We start from the raw sequence: 13,470 nt of genomic DNA, 5'->3' as shown, positions 1-13,470 counted from the left end.
GGCAGAATGGTATTTTGGTAGTGTACTGACAATCTGATACTAGTTTGTCCTGGCAAATCATGCTGTCAAGGAAAAGGATATGGTTGGGGTCAGACACACTCGGGTTATGATTGAAATCATGTTAATCATTGTAAGTATAAGTTGGGGAGAAAGCTACCTGATCCTTCTAGCCCTCAGAAAGATAAAGATATAAATTGAAAATGGAATACCAACCTTGCCAGGAGGGTTTCTGAAACATTTGGGATGATGTCAAGTTAAGCGTTTAGCAATCATGGTACATGGTAGGTATACAATTTGGGATTGTCATTATTCCTACTGTTGTTATTGTTCGTGGTATTGCTATTAGGCCCCTATATTGGGAAAGGTGGTACACATCAATGGACTTGTGAATGGGCGTGCCCTCACCACTTCTTTTGTTAAAGGATAACAATGTTCCAGAAGAAGGAAATTGGAGAAAATCAAGACCCCACGACTCTCCCGAATCTTCACCTTGCCCACAAGTCTTTAGCTATTTACTGGAACTTTTCCACAGGCACCCAAAGCCAAACTCCAACACCCAAGCTTGGCACTACCAGTCAAATCTAAAACAAGGTCCCTCAGGCTACTACTCTGAGCTGGAATGCGAATCTATGGAGCAAAACCTTGGGATCACCATCACTCAGGGCCCTGAAAACTGATGCCAGGCCTTCTTTCTTCCCATGTGAAATTATATTTCTTGTGTGAGGCCGTTCTTGCATTGCTATAAAGAAAAACCTGAGACTGGGTTATTTATAAGAATAGAGGTTTAATTGGCTTATGGTTCTGCAGGCTGTACAGTACGAATAGTGCCTGCATCTGCTTCTGAGGAGGCCTCAGGAAGCTTTCACTCTTGGCAGAAGGCAAAGCCGGAGCAGGCGCTTCATATGGCGAAAGCAAGAGCAAGAGAGAGAGTGGCAGGGGGCGGGTGCCACACACTTTTAAATGACCAGATCTTGTGACAACTCACTATCGCAAAGACAGCACCAAGTCATGAGGGATCCACCCCTGTGACCCAGACACCTGGTGGGGGGCAGAGCTCCAGCACTGGGGATTAAAATTCAACATGAGATTAGGGTGGGGACAAATATCCAAACTATACCATTTCTTAGCTCTCTGATGTTATTTTTAAGTGTTCTTTCATTAAAATAGCCACAATTGTTTCTTCTTGATTTAGGATTCTTATCTCAGGTGTTGTTGATATCCTGAATCAATGGAAAACAAATAGGCCATGTAATGGCTGAGATTTTTATTGATCTATTTTGCATTTCCAGCTTTGAGAATTCATGTGAGTGGCTCCACCATAGCCATTCTGAAGAGAACTGAGTGCCAGTTCCTGTATGAAGTGAGAGGAGAAACGTACTTAAAGGTAAGGAGTCCACAGAGACAATACATGGAAAAAGCTCTCAGACACGCTTGGGCCACCTCCTTTGAGCCTTGGCCAGGAAAGTTGAGGAGCATGCTCATCCTTTTCTGTACTCGTCACAGTGAGCACCCTCCATCCTCTGCAAGAGAAATGACCACCAAAAAATGTGAACTCAGAATTTTCCTTTACTCCAAAGAGCCCTTTTGACATTCTGAACTCTGCCACCATTTCCCCTGCCATATCCAGGTTTTGTCTGCAGTTCCTCCTCCAAACACAAGAGCTACATACTGTCTGGTCCAGGACTTATTTAATTTAAATCAAAACCCTTGTCCTCCCACTTACTTCCCTACTCTTACTACACAACGCTGCTATGATCTGAGGTCACCTCTCTTGCCAGTTGCTTTACTATTCCGAAGCTCTAGAATCACAAGGAGTGAATGACAAGGTGTGGCCCCATTCTCCTCCTCTTCCTCATCTGGAAGTTTGTTAAAATGCAGATGTCTGGACACTCCACCAGGCCTGCTATGCAAGATTCTCTGTGGGTGTAGATCAGGAATCTATATTTTTAACAAGATGATGTGTTTTTTAACAAGATGACCACACTAATATTTGAGAATCACTACTCTAGCGTCTTCATGCAGTTCCTCACATTTAAAACAGCTGCCCTCCAAAGCCATCAGATGTCTCCAGTTGCTTCTCAGGCTGCTTTTCCAAAGTTATTACAATCTTTTCACAACTGGCAAAGCAACTATTAACTGTAAGTTACCTGCCTCCAGTAGCCATAGTGCTTCTGGCCTTTGTATTTTGATTGCACCTTGGAAAAGTCTCCTTTTATGTAAGTGTCCTAACATCATCACACTTGCTTTTTGAGTCCTCCATAGATACATTTTTTACAAAGAACATTTACCCCAAAATATAACCGGTTTATGGATTACTATGGTCCAAACACAGCCAATGAACCACTATTTTTTTAAATGAGTTTAATAATATATAACAGTTATATATATATATATCTCATTCATTTTTAAATTATTGATCTATATTACAGATATATATTATTACACTTTTTTTTTTAAAATAATGGTTCACTGGCTGTGTTTGGACAGTATGTATTTTGTATCTCTTTTTCAAATACCAGCTTTAGCAAAAACAGAGTTTCCAGTATTCCAGTAAATTTCCATACATTCTGTAGCCTCCAGATGGACCCCACAAATGCCACTTAATGAGTTCTTAATTGTGATGTACATGTGTTTGTAATAAGATAGGGAAACTGTAGCAAAAGTTTTGTGACAAAACTTTATTGAAAAAAAGGCTAGAAGGAAATATGGACAATGACAAGCAGTTGGATTTGTTGACGTAGCAGAATTGCAGATGAATTTTCTTCCTTTTTAAGTTAGAGTTCTTGTGATGTTGCTAGAGTGATATTTTAAAATGTCTTTTGGGGAAAAAAAAGAAAACTCTACTTTAAGAAAAGGATGTCTGCTGAATGAGAAACTTATTTTTAAAAAGGCACTTGGAAATAAAAATCTGTCTAGAGATAATGCAAATCGTAACAGGAATGTGTGATGTGCTTAAATATTGGCACTGATGAGAAATGCGGAAGTGAAACGTGTCATGGAAACAGATCACTATGGGAACAGTGGTCTACAGCTGAACTGACTCATTGGCCTCCATGGTACCTAACTCTTTTGTCTTACCAGGGAAGAGGAAATGAGACTACCTACTGGCTGACCGGGATGAAGGACCAGAAATTCAACCTGCCAACCCCTCCTACTGTGTAAGCTTCTGGGTGTGGCAGGGACAGGGAGGAAATCAGAGATCTTGGCTTTGTAAGTTACGCTACTTAAAGCCAATTTAAGTTGGCAAGTGCCTTACAAGTGGCATATATTGCATAAGAAGGGACTATACATGAGAAGGTTTAGAAACCTCCCTTCTTAGACTGCAAGAAGGGGATTATCCTGAAAGCCTGCATTTTCCTGAGACCTCAATGACAACAGAAAAGTATTTAGCCTTGGCTTCCCTGTCTGGAACACAGACCTTGCTTCCATGAATCAGATGTGTCGTCTCAGTATAAAACTACCTTTTTTTTTTTTTTTTAAGCTCTGGATCCTTTATCCCAAGAAGGAGCTTCCACCTGGAAAAGAGGAGGAATGAACAGACTATTTAGAACTTGAGGAGATTTTGTTATTTCATGTGTTTCATTTTGTTTACTGGCTCTGTATTCATGATATTTTTAACTGTCAAAATTATGTTTTAAATGTCTTATCTCCATTAAAGTATACTTACAGTTTATGCAGAAAATATACTATATATTAGACAAGAACGAGTTAAAAGTTTCCTGAGTCTGGGTATGAGCTTCTACCTGTTCTGCCCACTTTCCTAGACTGTACCAGTCGTCATTTTGTCCCTGCTGAAAAACTGACTATATTGCCCTGCAATAAAGCAATGGCAAAGCTAGCATTGTGTTCCAGGCTTGCTCGGGAGAACAGAAGACACTTTAGAGTTCACCTCATGCGTGTCTGGTTCTCACAGGAGTGGAGCACACTGGGGGCAAAGAGGCTCTCTGCATTCCACTCCTGTCTTCATCTTTCTGTTGAGTTGCCTAATGAAAACAGGACCTGCCTCAGCCCCAAGACTGTGGTTCTGGGTCTTAACATGAAGTCTGTGTTCTCCCTGCGATGAGGAAGACAAAGTTTCAGGGTTAACTGACAGGTTTCAGTTCTCCTAAAGGTGACTCAAGTTGTCATCCAGTTGCCTATCAATACATGTTATTGCAACCAGATGGCCATTTCCTTGGCTTTTGCTATGGTTGAGAAACTCTGTCTTGCAGAGGCCTAGATGGCAGACCCAGAGAGATGGCAAGCTTCTAGAAAAGCCAAAACAAGCCAAATCTTCCCTGGGGCATGAGAAACCTAGCTCCTTACTTGGAGTGTCCCAGGTCCATTCTAAACTCGTGGCCCCCTCCACCATTCTAAGCCTTCCCCAAACAAGACTCACACTGTGAAGTATGTGTGGGACCAATGAGTTTTCAGGGTTGTGTGGCAGGGGCCGAGCATCCTCCCTGCTTCTTCTCCCCTTCCTGCAGTGGCATATGTAAACCTAGATCGTCCCAATCATGCCTCCAAATTCCAGCAGCAGATCGTTTCACTTTGAAATTGAAGTCTAATTTCCTAGCAGAGATAATAGTTTTTTAAGCTCATCAAAGGCGGGGATCATTTCGTATTCTTTGGATTTCCTGTGTCTAGCACAGAATAGGCATTCAAAGAGTAACTGAGTAACTGAACTGATTATTCTGGAGCTAAGGAATATTCTGTATGAATTGCTGAGAAGTTCTATTTTCTCTTCCCACCCTGTTTGCAGGGAGAATCAACAGCGTTTGCAAGCAGAATTTTCAGACATGATTGCCAACTCTTTACAGAAAAGACAGGCAGCAGGGATAAGAAGCCAAAAACCCAGACGAGTAGCCAGCTATAAAAAAGGCACTCTGGAATACTTGCAACTGAATACCACAGACAAGGAGAGCACCTATTTTTAAACCTAAATGAGGTGTAAGGACTCACGCAAATTAAAATACAGCTGCACGGAGGCAGCGACCTCAAGTGTCCTGAAAGCCTGCATTTTCCTGAGACCTCAATGAAGCAGAAATGTACTTAGGCTTGGCTGCCCTGTCTGGAACATGGACTTTTTGCATGAATCAGATGTGTGTTCTCAGTGAAATACTTACCTTCCACTCTGGAGCCTCATTCCAGCAGTTATTCCAGGCAGCTTCCACCTGGAAAAGAAAAGAAATGAATAGACTATCTAGAACTTGAGAAGATTTTATTCTTATTTCATTTATTTTTTGTTTGTTTGTTTTTATTGTTTTTGTTTACTGGCTCTTTTTCCTTCTGTATTCATAAGATTTTTTAAATTGTCATAATTATATTTTAAATACCTTATCTTCATTAAAGTATATTTAACTCATAATTTTTGCAGAAAATATGCTCTATATTAGGAAAGAATAAAAGCTAAAGGTTTCCCAAGACTGTGTATGCGTTTCTACCTATTTTGCCCGTTTTCCTGGAATACATCAGTCACATCATCTTGCGCTTACTGAAAAACTGACTACATTCACTCACCTTGAAGTATGGCAAAGCTAGCATTGTTACTCAAAGGTGAGAACGTTGAAGGTTAGTATCACCTGCTACACGTGAGGGAATTTCTGACCTTTAAACAGAGGTGTTGCTTCAGCTTGTCCAATTAACAATGTGGATGGCAGTGATCTAAGTATGGGACCAAGGCAAAAGTCAAGTTCCTGTACCGTACTTTTCTAACTATAAAGTAATCCATGTCTCCAAGCTCCTGATCTTTCATCAGTAAATTATGAATCTTAATACCCACTTCATTTTAGACTGTGCCACCCCCAAGCTGGCATAACACCACTCACAGATAATTTCCTTAGACCCACAGTTGACGAGGTAAAAGGAGAAAATTGGAGATGGAAGTTTGATCTCCCCACCAGTCTGAGAATCTTCACAAGAAGCTCACTCTGGTCCTGTCTCATGAACCACTGTGAGTACCAGGTGGGCTGAAACACCAGGGGTGAACTGGGGACGAAAAGCGGAGGTGCTGATTGCTGAAACTGACATGCAGACCTTGCAGCTGCTCTGCTCCAATCAGCAGAGATGCCACACTGAGAAAACTGGATGATGCAACAGTCTTACTAGAGGCAAAACCCACAGGAAAGCCTGAATCCCTGGTTAGATTTCCCACAAAGCCCAGTGCTAATGTGGAATCTTCTTCTCACTTGGAAACAACTAAAAGGTTTTTTCCTTTTAAACAACCTTTAAATTCTAGCATTCTCTTAAGGCTTCCCCAGACCAGGAAGCAACAGCAGACCAGTGACTAAGTTACAATATTAAGCACTAAAGGTCTAACACCACCAAAGAATGACTGTAAAAGCTGGAAGAGGTGACCATCTCCTCAAATGTGCAGCATCAATGTAAAGACACAAGGATTGTGAAAACTCAGGGAAATATGATACCATCAAAAGAAATCAACAAAGCTCCAGTAATAGACCCCAAATAATTGGGGTCTATCAGACATGTCAGCAACATGTCTGACAGAATTCAGAAAAATCTTCTTAAAGAGTTCAGAGAAGCACAAGAAAGTATAGATTAAAAAATTAAATGAAATTTGAAAAACAATCCAGGAACAAAACGAGAAAATTGACAGAGGAAAAAATGTAAAAACACACATAAAAATAGAAATCTTAGACATAAAGGATATAATAGCTAAACTGAAAAAGCTCATTATAAAGCCTCAATAGCATGTTTAATCAGAGGAAATAATCAATAGGCTTGAAGACAGGACATATGAAATTACCCATCAGAAAAGAAGAATTAAAAAGGATTATAGGATACCATCAAGCAAACTAACCTTCATATAAGAATTCCTGAAGAAGATGGGAAAGAAAAGGGTCGTATTTTAAAAATTATAGCTGAAAGATTTTCAAACTGAAGAAAGATGATAGCACTCAGGTACAGGAAGCTCAGAGGTCACCAGTCAAATTCAGAGAGGAATTCCCCAAATCATATCATAATAAAATTATCAAAAATCAAAGATAAAGAAGGAATATTCAAACCAGGAAGAGAAAAAAAAGCACACTCAATAGAGCTCCAATATAGCTTGCAGTAGATCTCTTAGCAGAAACTTTGCAGACTAGGAGAGAGTGAGATATACATTCAAAGTGTTGAGAAAAAGAAACTATCAGCTAAGAATACTGTACCCAACAAAGCTATCTTTCAAACATGAGGAACAGATAAAGACATTCCCAGACCAGGAGAAAAAAAAAAGACCCTGAGGGAATTAATCAACATAAGGTTTTTCATACAAGAAATGCTAATGGGAGTCCAGCAGTCTGAAAGAGAAGAATGTTAACATATAACAAGAAAACATCTGAAGGTATAAAACTCACTGGTAAAAGTAAGAATAGAAATTCAGAATAATACTGTAATTATGGTATATAAACTGATAATATCTTATTTATGAAGACTAAAACTTATTAAAGATAATAATAACTACAACAATTGGTTGAAAGGCAATATAAAGAGATGTAAACTAAAACATCAAAAAGTCAAAACATGGAGGAGGAATGATGTTAAAGTATAGTGTGTTTTGTTGCTTTGCTTTCCTTTGCAATCAAAGCTAAGTTCTTTTCAGTTTAAAATAACTTATTATAACTATAAAATGTTTTATGTAAGCCTCATAGTAACCACAAAGAAAGAAATCTATAATACAGCCACTGACAATAAATAGCACAGAATTAAAACATACTACTAGAGAAAATTACTTAACCAAAGAGGAAGACAGTATGAGAGGAAGAAAACAAAAAAATTACCAGAAAAATGCAAAAAAAAAAAAAAAACACTTAAAAGAATGGCAACAGAAAACATGTTCCTATCAATAATAACCTTGAATGTAAATGGATTATATTCTCCAATTAAAAGACATAGAGTAGGGCAGGTACGATGGCCCAACGCCTGTAATCCCAGTACTTTGGGAGGCTGAGGCAGTTGGATCACTTGAGGCCAGGAGTTTGAGACCAGCCTGGCCAACATGGTGAAACTCCATCTCTACTAAAAATACAAAAATTAGCCAGCGTGGTGGCAGGCACCTGTAATCCCAGCTATTCAGGTAGCTGAGACACAAAAATCACTTGAGCCCAGAAGGCGGAGCTTGCAGTGAGCCGAGATCACGCCGCTGCACTCCAGCCTGGGCAACCCAGTGAGACTCTGTCTCAAAAAAAAAAAAAAAAAAAAAAACAAGACAGAGTAGCTAAATGAATTTTTTTAAAGAAAAACGGGACCTAACTACATGCTGTCTATAAGAAACTACACCTCTGGAGATATGTGCAGACTGAAATCAAAGGAACGGGAAAAGATATTCCATGCAAATGGAAACCAAAAAGATCAGGAGTAGCTGTACTTATATCATATAAAATAGACTCAGGTCAAGAATAGTATACAAACAATAAAGAAAGCTATTATATAAATACAAAGGTGTCAATACAACAGGGGATGTAGTAATTGTAATATATAAGAACCCAATACTAAGGTAAAATGTAAAGCAAATATGAATAGACCTGAAGGGAGAGATTGTCTATAATATAAAAGTAGTAGGGGACTTTAGCACCCCACTTTTAGCAATAGACATATCATCCAGACAGAAAATTAATAAACATGGAGGTTAAACTGTACTTTAGACCAAATGAACCTAACAGACTTTTACAGAACATTCTACCTGACAACTACAAAATACACATTTTTCTCAAAAGTGCATGGAGCATTTGTCCAGACAGATAATATGTGAGGGCATAAAACAAGTCTTAATAAATTTAAAGTCAAAATTATATTAAGTATCTTTTCTGACCACAATGGAATAAAACTAGAAATCCATGACAGGAGAATTTGACACAGTGGGCATGGGCATGTGAGAAAAAAGAAGAAAGAAAAAAAAAAAAAAAACAAAACAGGAGCAATGCTGGAAACTTTACAAATACACAGAAATTAAACGACATGCTCCTGAATTACTATTAGGTCAAGGAAAAAATTAAGAAGGAAATTGACATTTTTCATAAGACAACTGAAAATGGAAATACAACATACAAAAATCTATGGAACACAGCAAAAGCAGTTCTAAGAAGGAAGTTTATAGCAATAAATGCTCACATTGAAAAAGTAGAAAAATGTCAAGCAAGATGACTTGATCTCAAGAATTAGAAAAACAAGAACAAACTTAACCCAAAATTAGTAGAAAAAAGAAGTAATAGAATGGAATTAAATGAAATAGAGATTTTTAAAACAATACAAAAGATCAACAAAGCAAAAAAAATTTTTTTAAATATAAACAAAACAACATGCCTTTAGCTAGATTTACTAAGAGAAGACTCAAATAAATAAAAACAAAGATGATAAAGGAAATATGACAACTGATACCAGAGAAATACAAAGAATCATAACAGACTAGGAACAACTAAATAACAATAGATTAGAATATCTAGAAGAAATGTATAAATTTCTGAACACATACAACCTTTCAAAATTGAATCATAAACAAATAGAAAACCCGAACAGAACAGTAACAAGATTGATGTAGTAATAAAAACTCTCCCATCAAAGAAAAGTCCAGGACCCAATGGCTTTACTGCTTAATTCTACCAACATTTAAAGAAAAACTAATACCAACTCTACTCAAACTATTTCAAAAAGTTAAGCAGAAGGGAATACTTCCAAACTCATTGTCCAAGGCTAACATTATTCTGATTCCAAAACCAGGCAAGGACTTCAAACCAATACCACTGATGAACATACATGCAAAAACCCTCAACAATATACTAGCAAATAAAATTCAACAGTATATTGAAAAGATTATTCACCACGATCAAGTGGAATTCATCTCAGGGATGCAAGAATGGGTTCAACATACACAAATTAATAAAGATGATACACCAAAGTAAAAAATCAAGGATAAATACCATAAAATCATTTTCACTGATGCTAAAAAAGCTTTTAATGAAATTCAGCCTGCCTTCATGATAAAAATTCTCAACAAATTGGACATAGAGGAAACATACTTCAACACAATAAAGGCCATAATGACAAACCCACAGCTAACATCATAGTGAACAAAGAAAAGTTGAAAACTTTTTCTGTAAGATTTGAAGGAAGACAAGGATACCCACATTTACCTCATAATTTCAACATAGTATTGAAAGTTCTAGCCACAGCAGTTATGCAAGAGAAAGAAATAGATGGCATCCAAACTGGAAAGAAGGAAGTCAAATTTTCCCTGTTGGTAGACAACATAAGCATATATATAGAAAACCTAAAAGACTCCACCAAAAACTGTTAGAACTAATAAATAAATTTAGAAAAGTTGCAGGATACAAAACCAACATAGAAAAATCAGTAACATTTCTGTATTTCAATAACAAACTAACTAGAAAAATATCAAGAGAGCAATTCTGCTTACAATAGCTCCAAGAAAAAAAAATACCTAGGAAAAAAATAAAGGAGTTAAATGAGCTCTGCAATAAAACCTATAGAACACTGATTAAAGAAATTGAAGAGGACACAAATAAATGGAAAAGATTCCATGTTCATGAATTCAAAGAATTAAAATTATGAAAATGTTTAAATTACCCAAAACAACGTAAAGATTTAATGCAATTCCCATCAAAATACTAATGGCATTCTTCACAGAACTAGAAAAAGAAAATCCATATGGAAATCCAAAAGACCCCAGAAAGCCAAGCAATTTTGAACAGAAAGAATAAAGCTGGAGGCATTTCACTACCTGATTTCAAAATGTACTATAAAATTGCAGTAACCAAAACCACAGGGTACTGGTATAAAAACAGACACATAGACCAATATAATAGAATGGAGAACACAGAAATAAATTCATGTCTTTACATTCAACTGATTTTCAACAAAAACATCATGAACATGCATTGGAGAAAAGACACTCTCTTCAATAAATGAGGGTAGGAAAACTATACATCCACATGCAAAAGAGTTAAACTAGACCCCATGTCTCACCATAAACAAAAATCAACTCTAAGTTGGTTAAAGACTTAAACATAAAACCCCAAATTATGAAAGTACTAGAAGAAAACATAGGGAAAACACTTCAAGACATTGGCTTAGGCAAAAGTTTTATGGCTAAGACCTCAAAAGCATAGTCAGAAAAACCAAAATAGACAAATGGAACTATATTTAACTAAAAATTTCTGCAAAGTAAACAACCAACAAAGTGAAGAGACAACCTGCTTGAGTGCAACAAAATATTTGCAAACTATTCATCCAACAAATGACTAATATCCAAGTATATAAGTAACCCAAACAACTCAATAGCCAACACACACACACACACACACAATCCAAATTAAAATTTCAAAAATAAGCAAAATAGGCCGGGCGCGGTGGCTCAAGCCTGTAATCCCAGCACTTTGGGAGGCCGAGGTGGGTGGATCACGAGGTCAGGAGATCGAGACCATCCTGGCTAACACGGTGAAACCCCGTCTCTACCAAAAATACAAAAAACTAGCCGGGCGTGGTGGCGGGTGCCTGTAGTCCCAGCTACCTGGAGGCTGAGGCGGGAGAATGGCGTGAACCCGGGAGGTGGAGCTTGCAGTGAGCCGAGATCGGGCCACTGCACTCCAGCCTGGGCCACACAGCGAGACTCCGTCTCAAAAAAATAAATAAATAAATAAGCAAAATACCTGAATAGATATTTCTCAAAATAAGATATACCAAAGTTCAAGAGATATATGAAAAAATAAATGTTCAACAGGGAAATGCAAATCAAAACCATGGTAAGATATCACTTCACCCCCACTCATACCTGTAAAGCTATTTAAATTTTTAAAAATTAAAATAAAATAAAGATATCACCTTCCCTAGTTAGATTGGCTATTATCAAAAACACAAAAAATAACAAATGCTGGCAAGGATGTGAAGAATGGAATGCTTGTGCACTGTTGGTGGGAATGAAAATTAATACACCCACTATGAAAAACAGTATGAAGGTTTCTCAAGACATTAAAAATAGATAATAAAAATTACACACAACTAATTTAAAAAATCAATATACTTTAACACAGGAGTAAAAAATTATGCAAACTAACCAAAGAGAAAAAGAAGTGCATGAAACAAAACAGAGCTACTAAGAACTGTGGGAGAATATCAAATGGTCTCACATGTATGTGATTGGAATCCCAGCAGACAAAATAATTCAGAAGAAATATTTGAAAAAATAATGCCTAAAGTTACAGTAACCAAAATCACATTACTGGCATAAAAACAGACAGACCAATAGAAGAGAATAGAGAACACAGAAATAAATTCATGCCTTTAGATCCAACTGATTTTCAAGAAAAGCACTAAAAACATCCATCGGAGAAGAGACAGTCTCTTCAATAAATAAGGGTAAGAAAACTATAGATCCACATGCTGAAGAATGAAAGAGTATACCAAATGTAATGACAGCCACCAAATCACAAGTTTAAGAATCTCAGAGAAATCCAGTTAGGATAAATTCCCAAACCCTCATCTGGGCATATTATATTTAAACTGCTGAAAACCAAAAATAAAAAAATTGTGAAGATAGCCAAAGGTGAAAAAAAGACATTGCACACAGAAGGACAAATATTAAGAATTACTGCAGACTCATATTCTGAAACTATGCAAGCTAAAAGACAATGGAATGACATGTTCAAAATGCTGAGAGGAAAAAAAAAGAATTTTATACTCAGCAAAAAAAAAAAAAAAAAACATATTTCAAAATAAAAAATAAAGATGTTCATGCCCCTAAAATGAATGTGAGGATTTATTGTCAGCAGACAAATTCTATAGTAAATTTTAAATAAGGTTCTTCAGGCAGAAGACGTTCAATATCAGATACAGACTTGGATTCACATGAAGAAATGAATGGTACTGGAAATAGAATATATACAGGTAAAATTTTTTTATTTGTAATGTTCTAAAACTAGTCATGTATTTACCTTCTTGTTTTTGATTTCCTATTGAATTACACAGATTTAGAAAACTGTAGCTTTATTTTAGTTTCCTTTATGACACTTCACCAAAGGAGAAATATAAATGCAAACATATATCTACATATATAAATGTTCAACATCATTAGTCATTAGTAAAGTGTAATTAACACAACAAAAAGATAATACTACATACTTATTAAAATGGCTACAACTTGAAGTCTGACAATATGAAGTGCTGATGGGGATGCAGAGCAAGTGGAACTCTCATACATTGTTAACAGGTATTTAAAACAGTAAAGAAACTTTGGAAAATACTTTAGCCCTTTAAAATATGAATTAAATAGACCCTTACAATAGGATCTAACAACACCACTCCAAAAAATTATGCAAATAAAATGAAAACTATGGTCATATGAATATGTTTCTGAATGTTTATATTAGTATTATTGATAAATTTTTAAAAACGTATTTTTCAACACATATATGAACAAAGTGACTATGGAGTACCCATACAATCATATGCCACTCAGCAGTAAAAAATAAACTATTG

General features: G+C 36.6%; 1 protein-coding gene and 1 long non-coding RNA gene across 2 annotated transcripts in view; one reads left to right on the top strand and one right to left on the bottom strand.

Moving 5' to 3' along the window:
* The window catches only part of GUCY2C (guanylate cyclase 2C), an 82,597-nt gene extending 77,250 nt beyond the window's left edge, over positions 1-5,347 (top strand). The window contains exons 25-27 of the mRNA XM_021922068.2: positions 1,290-1,384; positions 3,082-3,158; positions 4,742-5,347. Of these exons, the coding sequence (XP_021777760.2) occupies positions 1,290-1,384; positions 3,082-3,158; positions 4,742-4,916 (347 nt within the window). The 3' untranslated portion in view covers positions 4,917-5,347. The remainder of the gene's footprint in view (positions 1-1,289; positions 1,385-3,081; positions 3,159-4,741) is intronic.
* Positions 3,450-6,247, bottom strand: LOC110740653. Its single transcript, XR_002515558.2, has 4 exons — positions 5,500-6,247; positions 5,106-5,153; positions 4,379-4,551; positions 3,450-3,515 (listed from the first exon to the last, which is right to left on the bottom strand). It is a non-coding gene; the product is annotated as an uncharacterized LOC110740653 (long non-coding RNA).
* Positions 6,248-13,470: the final 7,223 nt, after the last annotated feature.

Source organism: Papio anubis, chromosome 9 (assembly GCF_008728515.1).
Source record: "Papio anubis isolate 15944 chromosome 9, Panubis1.0, whole genome shotgun sequence".
NCBI lineage: Eukaryota > Metazoa > Chordata > Mammalia > Primates > Cercopithecidae > Papio > Papio anubis.
Note: the sequence above shows the minus strand (reverse complement) of the source record. Positions and strands in the feature narration are given on the sequence as shown.